Genomic DNA, 14,186 nt, shown 5'->3' on the forward strand with positions numbered 1-14,186 from the left:
CCCATGTTTCCTGCATTGGCAGGCGGATTCTTTACCACTGAGCCACCAGAGAAGCCCAGAAATGGTCAACAGGCACATGAAAAGGCACTCACCATCATTAGTCATTAGGATAACGCAAAGCATAACCACTTCACACCCACTAGAATGGCTAGAATCAAAAAAAATAGAGAACAGGTTTTGTTGAGGATGTAGAACCTTCATACATTGCTGATGAGAATGAAAAATGGTGAGGCCACTTTGGGAAAAGCTTGACAGTTCCTTGAAATGTTAAACATGTAGTTGAGATATTAGCCAACATTTTCACTCGTAGGCATGTTCTCTAGAGAAAAAGAAGCCTATATCCACACAAAATCTTGTATATGAATGTTCCTAGCAGCATTATTCATGATAGCCAAAAACTGGAAACAACCCAAATGTCCAACTCATCACGGATAAACCAAATGGAGTATATGCATACCATGGAATAGTATTGAGACATAAAAAGGAATGAAGTATTGATATATATGACAACATGGGTGAACCTTGAAAACATTATGCTAAGTGAAAGAAGCCAGACACAAAGGCCACATAGAGAATAGTTCTATTTATGTGAAATGTCTAGAATAGGCAAATCTGTAAAAGATGAAAGTAGATTTGTTGTTACCAGGGGATGGGGGTGGGGATGGAGGGGATAGGGAGAGTACTCATTTCTAATGAGCAGCGGTTGAGGAGGGGTGGTTTTGCAGAAGGAAGTTATTTTAAATGTTCCAAAATCGATTGTGGTGATGATTGCACAACTCTGTGAATATACCAAAAAAAAATTTTTGACTAGTATTCTTTAAAAGGGTGAATTTATTTGTGAATTATATCTCAATAAAACTGTATTTAAAAGAAAAGGAAAGAAAGAGAAGAGAAGAGGAAAGAGAAAAGAAAATGAAAGAAAAGAAAAAAGAGGAAAAAAGAGACAACCTGGTCCAATGGCTGATTCATGTTGATGTATGGCAGAAACCAACACAATATTGTAAAGAAATTATCCTCCGATTAAAAATAAATAAATTTCAAGAAAAGAGAGATATCCTGGCACATCCTTCCTCTTTTGCCTTCCAACATCTGTCAGTGCCTCCCATTGCCCAAACCTACCCAAAAGCCAAAGGGCAAAGCAGTTTGGGAAACGTAGTCCTCTGTGACACTGAATAGGGCAAGGGAAGGATGGGGATAGATCTCTCCCTTATCTCCAACTCCCTGGCATGTGATACCCAGGCTGTAAACATTTATCAAATCAATAAATAGCTTCATTCCCCTGCCTTGGGCAGGGCCCCGAGTCTGCAAGGGGGGCTTTCTGAATGTAAAGGACCCAATGATTCATGATCCTGTGACCGGTGAGTGGGCTGTCACTGTCTCACTTTCTCATACCCCTCACAGCCTTTGGTCCCAGGAAGCCACCTGAGTCCAGACCCTGAGTGAGGCCGGACTAGGGGGAGGAGCGGGGGTGGGAGGGGCTGAGAAGAGGGTGGCTCCTCTCACAGCTTAAAAGGGGCTCGAACCACATCCTCCCCAGACAGAGCCCCGGCACAACCTTCCTGTGTGGTTTCAGCCGCCGAGAGAGTCATGGACCTTGGTGAGTGAGCTTCCCCCAAGTGAGAGAGAGAGCAGTTACCGGGGTCACTCGGACACCCAGAATGACTTTGTGGAATGGGGGTGGAGGATAGGGTGGAAGGCATGGGGGAGCCTCCCAGAGGAACCAGGTGGCTTTGGTGGGAATCAGTGGCTCCTCCCAGAGAGGCTCCTCCAGGCACTTCTTTCGGACCTGGGGAAGGGGGCGACCATTGTTACCAAGAATAGTAGGTTCTGCAGAAGGTGCCGGGGCTGGGGTGGTAGAGATCTGCACAGCACCTGCTCTAGCTAGCCAGGGGGTGATGGGGAAGGCTCTCGGGGGCCCTGTTTCATCTGAGAAATCTTGGAGGGTTCAGGACCCTCCATTCGCCCTCCTATTCCCACCTCTCTCCCAGGCTAAATAGGGCTGAGCTTGTCTGCTCTCTTTGGGTTATGACGAGAGGCAGAGTCAAGGTGAGTGCATTATGTAAATGACACTATAGAAGCAACACGAGCTGTGCTTTTTTTTCTCTCTGCTGCACATCCCACGGGAAAGCTGTTGCCTCTTGCCGGTCAAAGGTTGAATGGGCAACACGAAATGAGACCACGAGGGGCCTTCAGCTGGAAGAAGTCACAGCCAGGGCCTCCACCTCAGCCCCTAGTCTCACTCACTTTTTCTGCTCGGGGATATGGCTCTTCCCTTTCCATAATCCATCCTCCGATCTAACCTTGGTCTTAACCAGAGGGAGTCCAAGGGAAGCCCCAAGCAGCTTCTTGGGGGGTTCATCCAGCTCCAGACACCCCATGTACAAATCTCAGCTTAAGAGTCAGACTGGGCTGAGGCTACAAAGGCCAGGTTCCTGGACGGCTTGTTCTCACCAGCAAACAAACACCACAGCAGCCTCAAAGCCACAAGGGGTTGGCTTTAAAAAGTGAAGGTTCCCTGTTCATCCTCTGCTGTCCTCACACCCCTCCCCATCACACCACAGCCTCTTGCCTTCATGTCGGCTTTTCCCGCCCACTCGGAACCCAGGGTCGACTCAGCAAACAGCTGTCAAAGGGCTAAAGTGGCTGTTGCACCCACCGACCCAGAACTCCTGGAAGGCAGGCTTTGATTCTTGCACCTCTGATTCCCAGAGGCTTTGGGGGTGTGAGCAGAAAAAGATCTGTGGAATGAATGAATGGCATCAAGAACTCTGATTTTAGTTTTTAAAAATTTCTTCCAACTTCCCCTCCTCCCAGCAGCCTGCCCACTAATCCCACTTCCCAGACATCCACCCCCACTAACCATGGTACCAGAATGCAGACATCGTCCCCCTGGAGACCCCGATCCTGCTCCTCTGTTTGATCTCTGTGAAAGAAACCAGCAGGTCCCCGTGGTACACTGGTAAAGGCTAGAGAACTGGCTCCCTGATACGTAGCGCTTGCCAGTTTCCACAGTGTAAATTCTCCCATCATAGCCGATTGCAAGCTGTCAGTCGATTTCAAGCCATGAAATGACTGAGCACCCAGTCAGAGAGAGATGCTCACCACTGACTCAATGAGCCCATGAGAGCAGCCACAGCACAGCGCGGAGGGTCTTCCTCCCAAAGACTAGGTTTGGGGTGCTAGACTCACAGGCATTAATGGGGGAGGGAGATCCCTTTAATGCAGGACATGTCTCCAGGATAAAAGGATGTTCTTACTGCTTCACTCAATTCGAGAGAGCCCCAACGGCTGACTGAGCCCCAGATACTGGTAGGAGGGGACATCACTGAGACATTTTACTCAGATCAGGCATGAGGACTCAGGGCCGTTTGTAGGACGGATGAGCCACAAACGATCTGTTTCTTTCTCTTTGTCAGCCTGTCAGGGCGCCTGAGGTGGGTGAGGGGTAGAGTTTCTGTTACACAAAATGTGAAACGCCAAAACCAGGGCTGAGCTGGCCTTTTTCACAATTTGAATGGGCAGCCCTGAGGCGCCTTTCCAGTCCATCTTCAAGAAGTGGGGCCTAAGACTTCAGTTAGAACTTTCCAAAGCAGGGAAGAAAAAAATGAGCCATGAGATACTCATTTCCCACAGCTCAGCCAGAGATAGTGGCAGAGGGATATGTTGAAGGAATTCAGGGCCAATCCTTCCTGGCCTCTGGGGAGGCTGACTGGGAAAGAGGGGAACCCTGCAGCCTGGGGGAGCTGTTGGGAAATCTCTCCTCTTTGCTTGGTACTTTCAGTCAACTGCTATTGATGGAAGAATTCAGGCAAGACCAGTCTGGTGGGGGGAGAGACACATGTGTCAACGAGCCATTGCAAGAGGGGGAGAGAGAGTGCTGATGGGGTAAAAGCAGGGCAATTGTGAAACCTAAAGAAACGAACAGTGACTATGAGTCAGGGGAGCATTTAAGCTGGGTTTTGAAGGATGTGTAGGAGTTCTCAAAGCAAACAAGGAGAAGCAAGGGGCCTAGGAGGTAGCAGGACTAGTGATCTCAATGGCTCAATTGTCAATAATGTAACTGAGGGAATGGGCATAAGATATAGTAAGTGGAGGACAGTGGAGTGAAGAGGTTAGCCCTACCTAAAGGCATCCAAATCCAATTTTTTTAAAACTCCATGTAACAAAGCAGAATATCCTGTGGACTCAGCCTGCAGGCTCCCAGCTTGTCAGCTCTAATAAAAGCTAATAGAGACAAGAAAAAGGCAAGTTGCGGAGGGTGTATAGAACCTGGCTGTACTGAGAAGGAAGGGAGGTAGGAGGGACAGGCAGGGTCAAACTTTAAAATTCTGTGTGGCATTGCTGAAAATGTTTGGGCTTTTTTACTGAAAGCAATGAGAAGCCAGTGAAGACTTTTCTGTTTCAGTTAGGTGAGTTAAATATTGTGATCTGTGTTTCAGAGGAGCTCTCTGGTGGCAAAGCCTTATGTCAGGGTAGAAGTGGGGCCAGCTCTGGGATGTTACAGGGATAGAGGTGACAGAATGAGTGACCAATAGATGGAGGAGAGTGTGGATTCCCTTGATGCTCTACAGAGGCCCCAATACACAGCAGACTCAACAGAAATGAAGTAGCAGGAGTTCCATTCAAAAATCTCAGACCTATCTCTTTGCACCTGTGTGACCCAGACAAGTGGATTAACCTCTCTGAGCCTCTATTTTCTGAAATATAGAATGAGACTCACAAGGGGTAACTCACAGGATATTAGGAGGGAAAAGAACATAAAGTCTGAGAGGCAGCATGGAAGAGGAATTGGGAGTGTGGTTTCTGAAATTAAATGGATTCAAAGCCCAGCTACATTACCAGCTGGCTGTGTGACTTTGGGAAAGTTACTAATCTCTAGTTTCTCTCACTGGGAGCTAAGGTTGGACTTCTAGGGAATTTCCTTTTCATTGTGATCATTACTAGAACCTCAAGAACTCAGAAAATACCCAATGTATCACTCAACCACTCCTCAGCCCCCGAGATTCCCAACTTCTCTGGCCCCACCCTGGTGGCTGCCCAAAGCCAGTTGCTTTATGACTTTGTAACAGACAAAAACCATTTGAGTCAAGGACATTGACCAGGCCCCCTCTGATTCACACCAGAGTTTCCCCCAAGTTCCTGTTTGGTCACCTTTCTTGAAGAACAACCTATGCTGGTCCTAGAAGATCCCTGTTCAACGACCATCTCCAACACAACTGGAAGGAGACCTCACCTACACACATCCTCCAGCCCCCCTCCCAACCCCTCCCCCAGCCAGTGGCAAAAGGACTGAGACAGGGCCCACGGAAGGAGGTTGATGGAGTGAAATAGAAACACAGCTCTTGCTCCTCGTGTTTCACCCGTTGTGACATCAAAACCTTGAGGTTTCTCGGTTCTCACTGACAGCCAGAGCAGGCTTTCTCTAGAGTAACCGAAAGACTAGTACATGTTTAAAGAAACCTCGAACATTTCACATCAAGATGAATCACCAGAGGCCGGGCAGCTCGTTGGACCGCAAAGAGAGTGTGCTTAAGGGTAAAGATGTGGACTTGAGCTCAGGGGCTCTCAGGATAATTCAGCAAGGAAGTGGGGTGAGAGAGGGGAGCCATGATGTTGCACAAAAATCCATTCCCACCCAGGACTGCAAATACTCAGGGGCAAGCTGGGGATGACAGCTCCTGCCCCCAGAAATAGAAGATGAAGCTAGGAAGGCAGGTCCAAGTAGACAGTGGAAGGGTGGGCAACCACGCTGAGCATCAGGCTGTCATCCTTAGAACTGGTAGAGAGGTCCTAAGGATTTAGCAGGAGGGCACGGTGGGGGTTGGCATCAGAGCTATGATTGAGGAAGATGTGCCTAGCAGTAATGTGCAGTATAACGGGAGAAATGTCTGTTTATTTATGTGGCTCCATGCCCTTCCTCCTCCCTCCAAGACACCCCAACCCCAGAATTCCCGTCTTAGGCAAACTCCTTGGATAATGGCAACTTGGATGTCATGTCATGAAATTTCCAGCAGGTGGTGCTGTGGCCAAGCACACAGACTCGCTGGCCCCGTGCTGCTGCATCTTGGGAAGCAGGATTCCTTGCTTGTTTGAGGGAAGCCCTGAGCCTCCAGAAGGTGCTAGAAGCAGAGTCCCAAGCATTGGTCTATTGACCCTCCTGAGACTAGAGGTGCGATGGGTCGGCAAGTCCTGCCTTGTATTCATTCCTGACATCACAGTTACTGTCTCCCATGGGCTGGTCCAGTTATAGGAAGGGGTTTTACAGAGATGAAGAGGGCACAGCTCTCAGACTTTAAGTGAGATAAGAGCTCTGTATAAATCACCCTGTCAACTTGCCTGGTCTCCTCAGCTTGACCCCCTAGAAGAAATAAATTCCAAGTCCAGCTCTCAACTCAGCCACCAAGAAGGACTGAGCCACCAGGGCTCACATCAAACCTTGTGAGAACCTGGGCTCTCAACCTGCCGTTCAGAACTAAGGAGGGCCTCCTGACTTTCAGAAAGTACCCAGGCTGTGACTCACTCTTTCCCACCATTTTTCTCTTTCACCTGCCTCCCAAGGCCCTAGATTAGAAGCAAGTTAAAGAAGAGAAAACATATCCACACAAGTCAAGTGACCTTGGGGAATGGCCTCACTCCTGTCACACAGCCACACGGCAAGGTCCCTACAGGGCAGCTTGGGAGAAGGGCAAACAAGTCATTCATTCATTCATTCATTCATTCAGCAGCACACAGTCTCTGGGCACCTCCTCATTTATGGGCCTGAACTGGGTAAAAGGGACAATGTCGCTGGCCCAAAGCCAAGCTGGGGGCATGGGCCTGGTGAACCACCAATGAGTGCTGGATGGATGACAGCCGGGTGAGGACTGTTTGGGGGAGCCTCATGGGTCCTAGAAGAACTTTCCTATTTGCCATTGAGAGGCAGTAAGGAACACTCCTTCATGCAGCCCTGTGAAACCAGTCTACTTCCTCAGCCAGCCTCCATCAGGAAACAGTCAGGGCTTCATAGGTGGCTGCCCACCCACTGGGTGCAGGAAAAATGCTCCCCACTGGCTCCTGGCACCAGAGCAGGGCAGAACACACACACCTCCTCCACCTCCTTACAGTCTTTCTTCCTGCGTAGCATGGAATAGGAGGGGGTCAGACGCAGGAGTCAAGGTCAGCTGAAGCTCAGCCTTGAGCGGTAATCTGGGCCAGGGTGGGCTTTCCAATTCCAGAAGAGACTCTGAAGAGCCAAGAGGGGGGAGTGCCTGCCCTGCATTCTGATCCTCCTCCTTTCCAGGACCCCTTCTGGAGCTGAGGAGGAAGAAGAGGTGAGGGCAGTGAGACTGGGCAGCTGGCCGGGTGCTCCAAGGCACAATCTGGTTCTCATGTTCTCAAACGCAGTGTCCAGAGCTTGTGATGAAAGTTCCCCACGTTCTCCCTGGCTCTGTGCGGTTTTTTCATAACAAAGAGCCAGCCCTGCTGAGCAATAACTTTCTCACCTTGTCTCCTTCAGGGAAGCCAATGAAGAACGTGTTGGTGGTGGCCCTCCTTGTCATTTTCCAGGTGAGGTGTCCTGCCTGCCAAGGAAAGCTCCATTCCCTCTCCCAAATGCCCCTCAGCAAGCCTAGCCTTCTCAAACCCAGGCCCTGGAGTTCTGGTGGAGTCACTGGGCATTTACTGGAAAGAAATAGACCCAAGCACAAATTTGGTCTTCTTTAAGCTGATGGCCACCTTCTCCATCTGCTGAGTGACCCTAGAAAGCCACAGGTGTTCTCTGAATTTCTTCACTCCATTTCAATTAAAATTTTTGGGAAAGCAGGTTACCCTGCCTTCCCCACTTCACTTCCAATATCCCCACCCAGGAGACAGAAAAGTAGACTCTGAGTTCTTGGAGAGAGTTCTTTGCTTCACAAAAAAGTAAAGGCTGTGAGGTTACTGGGTCTGGAACATATGTGCCCACACCCACGAGGGTAAATCTTCATAGGTGAGATGAGAAAAGAACCTGCAGGCAGCTTACTATCCTATTGCCCCAAAGATGTCTTCCTCCCAAGACCTCCAGCTAAATGCTCCGTTCGAAGCCCCAGTTCCCTTTTCTGAAATAGACTCATCTGAGCCTCACTGTGGGGAGGGGAGGGGAGGATGGGGACCCTGGAGGGAGGGAGGGTGAATGGAACCCATCCTTCAGGGGGGCCCAGAACTCCGGAGGAGCAAAGGCCACCAGCTTACAGGTCTCAGCTTCTCAATCCCAGATGTGGAGACAGAAAATCCACGCCCACCAAGTGCCAGTGTTAGAAAACCACTCTTCCCGTGACTTTGCTGGGGTAGGGGAGCTCTCTTGGAGCCGGAGGAGGCGGCTGAGGCTGGAGCTGGAGAGGCAGTGCTTCAGAATTTGGCTCCTCCTCAGGTCTGGAGACCAGAGAGGCAGTTTTCCAGGAGCTCTGGCCAGAGGCAGGCCCCAAGCTGGGCACTGTTCCCAAAGCCCCATCCCAGAGGCCTCCTGGAGCTTGGGTTGTAGCCTACAGCCTGGCCCCCTTCCCCATCAGCACTCCCTCCCCATCGTCTCCCCCCTTCCCAGGACTCCAGAGGGTTGGAGTGCTAACACGGGAGGCTGGAAGATTGGGGAGGGGATGAGGGACAGCTGGACTCATCCTCCTCTTTACCTGGAGAGATGGGGGTGGCTCAGATGGGGCAGGATGTGGTGGGGCTGTGGGCTGCAGAGACATCAAGCCTGGTGGCCCCTGGTGGCCCCTGGTGAGGGGTGGGGCAGGTACCAAGAAGAGAAAGAGGAGGCAGAATGGGGCAGTGGGAAGCACACGCCAGAGGCTCGGTGTATTACCCGCCGAAGCCCAGAACCCCCTTACGTCCAGATCTGAGGCCTCGAGTGTTACCCTGGGCAGCCAAGGACAGCCAGCCTCTCCCAGGCCTCCCGGGCTGCAATCGCACCTGGAAAAGAGAAAAGAGTTGCCACTGACATCTCTTCTCAAGATAGCAATGCCCCAAAAAAGACTCCAGGATATGATTTGGTCCTCACCCTGTCCCCACACAGAACAGTGATGAATCCAGGATTTGGAAGTGAGAAAGAGACAGGATACAGGCAAATCGGGAGACTAGGTTCCCGTTCTGGCTGAGTAACCCTGAACCAGTCACATTGTTTCTCCAAGAGCCTCCTTTCATCTCCTCTACAATCCCTCCAGTTCCCCAATTGTGTAAATCCATCACACAGGGCTGCCCAGGGCCCCATTCCCAGAGGACAGACCAGAGGCTTGCTGAGGCAGTTTCCAGCCCAGCTCACCACCCAGCACAGCTCAGCCACCCCATGTGTATCCTTCATTGATCAAATCACAGCTGTCTGCCTGAACCTTCACCCTGCCCTGCAGATAGGCTAAAAAAAAAAAAAAAGCCCTGAACATGTGAGCCCTACTAATTGGAATTTGCCAGAAGAGACAGTGAGGAAGAGAGAGAGGAGTAAGTTGCGGCGAGAAGGTGGGAAGATGGAGGGAAGGTGGAGATATGGCTACGCTTCCTTCCTGGGCCCAAGAGGACTCACAGCTGAGGCTGTGGCCCCGACATCCCCTTGGGCCCGCATCACCTGAGCTCCTGCTGCCTGCCAGTCTCTGTACCTTGGGCCGCAGGGATCCATAAGCCTTCCAGTCACCCACCGCCCATGATCACAGCATCTTGCCCCAACCCAGGGCTTTGTGGTCTCTTAACAGAGTTTTCCCTTCCTCTCTTCTCACTCCATTTCCCTGGTGGCTCAGGGGTAAAGAATCCACTTACAATGCTGGAGACACAGATTCGATCCCTGAGTTAGGAAGATCCCTTGGAGAAGGAAATGGCAACCTACTCCAGTATTCTTGCCTGGGAAATCCCATGGACAAAGGAGCCTGGTGGGCAACAGTCCATGGGGTCGCAAAGAGCTGGACCCAACTTAGTGACTATGACCACCACCACCTTCTCACTCTGGGCCCTCCTCAACTTTAGCCCAAGTGGATCTTCCCTCAAAAGATGGGGTATTTTTGTAGGCCCCCTCCCTTGGAAAGTTCTTTCTACCAGATTCCAAAGGAGGCTCAAAAAGAAAGACCCTACCATCCCATTCTCCTGGAGTTTCCAGCAGACAAAATCAAAGCTCCATGAAGACAAAAGGATGCCAGAATATGAGTTAGGAACCTCACAACAACCATGTAAAGGAGATAGTATTCATCTCCATTTCACAGATGAGAAAACTGAGGCTTGGAGAGACGAAGTATATTTAACCAGCCCAATGCTCTTTTGACCCCAAGCCTAGACCGTTTCCAGTCTGCCATTAACACCTATAAGATCAAGTCTCTCAGAAGACTTGCTACTTACTAGAAATGCAGAATCCCAGGCTTCACCCCATCCTACTACATCATATGAACAAAATCCCCAAGTTCAAGTGCATGTTAACATTTGAGAAGCCACCAATTTCAAACTGAAGAATCACCTAGAAAGTTTAGACAAACAGATTCCTGGGCCCCAGCTCCTGACATTTGGGTTCAGTGGGTCTCAGATGGGGTCTGAGAATTTGCAGATGATGCTGATCACAGTTTGAAACCTCTGCTCTAGACAGTTCCAGGGCAGTGAGATTTCGACCCACTCAGCTAAGCTGGAGCATGTTCCTTCCCCACAGGTGTGCCTCTGCCAAGATGAGGTCACAGACGATTACATCGGAGACAACACCACAGTGGACTACACGCTGTACGAGTCCGTGTGCTTCAAGAAGGACGTGCGGAACTTTAAAGCCTGGTTCCTCCCGATCATGTACTCCATCATTTGCTTCGTGGGCCTGCTGGGCAACGGGCTGGTCATGCTAACCTACATCTATTTCAAGAGGCTCAAGACCATGACCGACACCTACCTGCTTAACCTGGCCCTGGCGGACATTCTCTTCCTTCTGACCCTCCCCTTCTGGGCATACAGCGCAGCCAAGTCCTGGGTCTTTGGGGTCCACGTTTGCAAGCTCATCTTTGGCATCTACAAGATAAGCTTCTTCAGCGGCATGCTCCTGCTACTATGCATCAGCATCGACCGCTACGTCGCCATTGTCCAGGCCGTCTCGGCCCACCGCCACCGTGCCCGCGTCCTTCTCATCAGCAAGCTCTCCTGCCTGGTGATCTGGGTTCTGGCCATGTTGCTCTCCACCCCAGAGCTGCTGTACAGCGGGATCCAAAAGAGCAGCAGTGAGCAGGCACTGCGGTGCTCTCTCATCACTGAGCACGTGGAGGCCTTGATCACCATCCAGGTGGCCCAGATGGTGGTAGGCTTCCTGATCCCCCTGGTGGCCATGAGCTTCTGCTACCTCGTCATCATCCGCACCCTGCTCCAGGCACGCAACTTTGAGCGCAACAAGGCTATCAAGGTGATCATTGCTGTGGTCGTGGTCTTCATAGCCTTCCAGCTGCCCTACAATGGTGTGGTTCTGGCCCAGACGGTGGCCAACTTCAACATCACCAGCGGCACCAGCTGTGAGCTCAGCAAGCAACTCAACATCGCCTACGATGTCACCTACAGTCTGGCCTGCGTCCGCTGCTGCGTCAACCCTTTCTTGTACGCCTTCATTGGCGTAAAGTTCCGCAGCGACCTCTTCAAGCTCTTCAAGGACCTGGGCTGCCTCAGCCAGGAGCGGCTCCGGCAGTTGGCTTCCTGCCGGCACACCCGACGGTCCTCCATGAGCGTGGAGGCTGAGACCACCACCACCTTCTCCCCGTAGGAGGCACCTCCACCGGGACTAGAGGGACCTCTCCCAGGGCCCCTCGGATTGGGGACACGGGGCAGAAGATCCAACAGCTGCTGAGGGAAAGGCCAGTCTGGCCGTTAAGGTTATCTCGTGTTGGAAACCTGAGCCGCAGGAGACAGAAGAACGCCAACCCTCGTTAGCTACGTCAACCAAGGTTGCAAAGATACGTGGTTGATAAGCCATCCCAGATCCTGCAACACTCCAAAACCAAGACCATTATCTTCTAAACCCCAAACCAGAGGTGAAAGTCAAGAAACAGCTCACACCTCGCAAAGTGAAGGGGAGCAGGTGTTGGTGAGATCTAGGTGGTGGAAGGGGCCCGGCGAGCATTCCAGATCAATGTCCTTCTCAAAAGAAGTCCTCCCCAAGATTCAAGGCAAGGTCTTCCAGAAAGCCAGGCTTTGTCCCCAAGAGCAGAGACCATGGAGAGACTTCTTGCCTGAGCAGGGGAACAGGGATGCCAATGAGTCAAACTAACTCTCTGAATCCCTGCCTCCATCTCTCTTTTTCCCCTGCCATCCGAGCCAGCAAGAATCGGCAGCCTCCACGCCTCCTAAAAGCATGCTGACCCCTCGCTCGCCACCTCTCCTCAGGCTCTCCACGCTGAAAGGGTGTGGTGCTTCCCACAGGCCAGGCCCTGCCAAAGCCATGTTCCCAGCCAGGATTCTGGGGCAGAGATGAAGTATGGCCGGCCCATCTCAGGTCTCAGCTCGGCTCCGAAGGGAGGAGCAGGCAAGGAGAAATGTTAGGGGCCGGGGGTGGGTGACAATGTTGCCTGCCGCCAGCCAATGAGCTGCTGCTTTGTTCTTTGCCACGGGGACAAAACATCTCTCATCCTGTTCTGCTTTCAGTTCATTAAGAGAGCACATTTTACTCATACACAAATAAAAGTTTTCCCTGGAGAAAACAACAACTTTAAAAGAAAGGGAAAAAAGTTTTTTTCAGTAAATGGCAAATGATTGTGTTCTTGTTTTGCAAACCCCATACCCCATCTGACTACCCCCTCAGCCCTTTTCTCCCCCAGACTTCATTGTTCAGAGATGCTCAGAGCCAAAAGGTCTGCTTGAGCTATGCTCTGAGACCTTCCAATAACATGGGCCCTGAGTGGCTGAACGAGGTAGGAGGGGCAAAAGGACAGGGTGTCCAGCTTGCAAACACCTTTCCAGAGCTCACGGGACCCAAGCCTGTGCAGTCAGCAGTGATCTGAGCCGAGCTCTGAAAAGAACCAAGTTGTCCCTGTAACATCTATGGCTGAGAACCCTCCCTGACCCTTAGCAGCACTTTCACACTGTCCTGTTCATCTATCCCAGCTCAGTCTGGAACTGGAGCCCCTGTCCCTTGGTGGGTCTCCCCAGGCTCCCAAAATGGTGTTTAGAGGGAGGACTACCCCCTGACACTCGTCTGCCATGGCATTCTGGATCCAGGGGGCTTGAGATGGGACCCATGTGATACATTCTATACTGGATGCTTGGGAGCCAGGTCTGCCCTTGACCCTCCCTGGCCACTATTGCAACAGTGGCCTTCCATTGTGTGGACACCCATCGTGGAGGGGAAGGGATCAAGGAACAGCCACTGTCCCCATCACAGGCCCAGGATCCATGTCACTGGATGTTCTGATGCCTGCCCAGTCCCTGACTTCTCCAAGCCAGAGAGGTTAGTCCAGCCTGTGATGTATGAGGAGGTATCTGAAGGACCTGGCGATGTAATAGCTCAGGGTCTGGAGGTAGGAGGGAGCTGAGACACTCATGAAAAGGTGATTCCATCAATTTTCCAAAGCGAAAAGAGACTCATTGGAAACAGAGCCTGCCTGGAAATGAAACCCGTTCTCTCATCTCGTAAGCACATTGCGGTACCCTCCTCCACAGGCTGCACTGGGCTCGAGCCAGGACTGGCGCCCTGAGAAGATGAGACTGGCACGTGGAGCCGTGGCACCAGCAGCCACATTAATATTAATCAGCACAGCTGCCATGGTGGGAGGGGTAACCCCAGCACTGCTGGCCTTTCGGGGAGCGTGCCGGGACGTAAGGGTGGGAACGCTGGTGTGCACATCCTACTGAGCTTACACATGGGAAAATATCCTCCCTTCCTGAAGGGGAGGAATGCAACAGAGCCGTCATGAGCAGGGAGCCAGGCCAACCTCACAAACACGCCACCTCGGCTTCAAATACGTTTTTCTAAAATAACTAGACACCTCCAAGTATTTGCAAAAACCCCAGCAATGTCCATTCCCCACAGTGCTGTGTCTCAGAAGCACTGACCTTAGCTCACTGCTGGCCTGGTCACTGCTCGCTTGCTCAATGCTCTCACATGCCTACCCTGAGGTGGGGCGGGGGCCTAGGGTGAAGGAAGGGACTCACTGGGAACACCCAGGGCCTCTCTCTTTCTCTCTCTCATCTGCCTCATGCAACTGGCCTGTCTTCCCAGGTTCACAGCCCCCACGACCCCTCCG

The 14,186-nt window shown here is 51.5% G+C and overlaps 1 protein-coding gene across 1 annotated transcript; it reads left to right on the plus strand.

The window, feature by feature from the left end:
- The first annotated feature begins 1,535 nt into the window (after nt 1-1,535).
- Nucleotides 1,536-12,686, plus strand: CCR7 (C-C motif chemokine receptor 7). Its single transcript, XM_081586444.1, has 3 exons — nt 1,536-1,597; nt 7,496-7,545; nt 10,631-12,686. The coding sequence occupies exons 1-3, from the start codon at nt 1,588-1,590 to the stop codon at nt 11,708-11,710; spliced, it is 1,140 nt and encodes a 379-aa protein (XP_081442570.1). The 5' UTR covers nt 1,536-1,587; the 3' UTR covers nt 11,711-12,686.
- Nucleotides 12,687-14,186: the final 1,500 nt, after the last annotated feature.

The sequence above is a fragment of the Giraffa tippelskirchi genome, chromosome 3 (genome assembly GCF_054371585.1).
Source record: "Giraffa tippelskirchi isolate mGirTip1 chromosome 3, T2T-mGirTip1v1.2.pri, whole genome shotgun sequence".
In the NCBI taxonomy this organism is placed as follows: domain Eukaryota; kingdom Metazoa; phylum Chordata; class Mammalia; order Artiodactyla; family Giraffidae; genus Giraffa; species Giraffa tippelskirchi.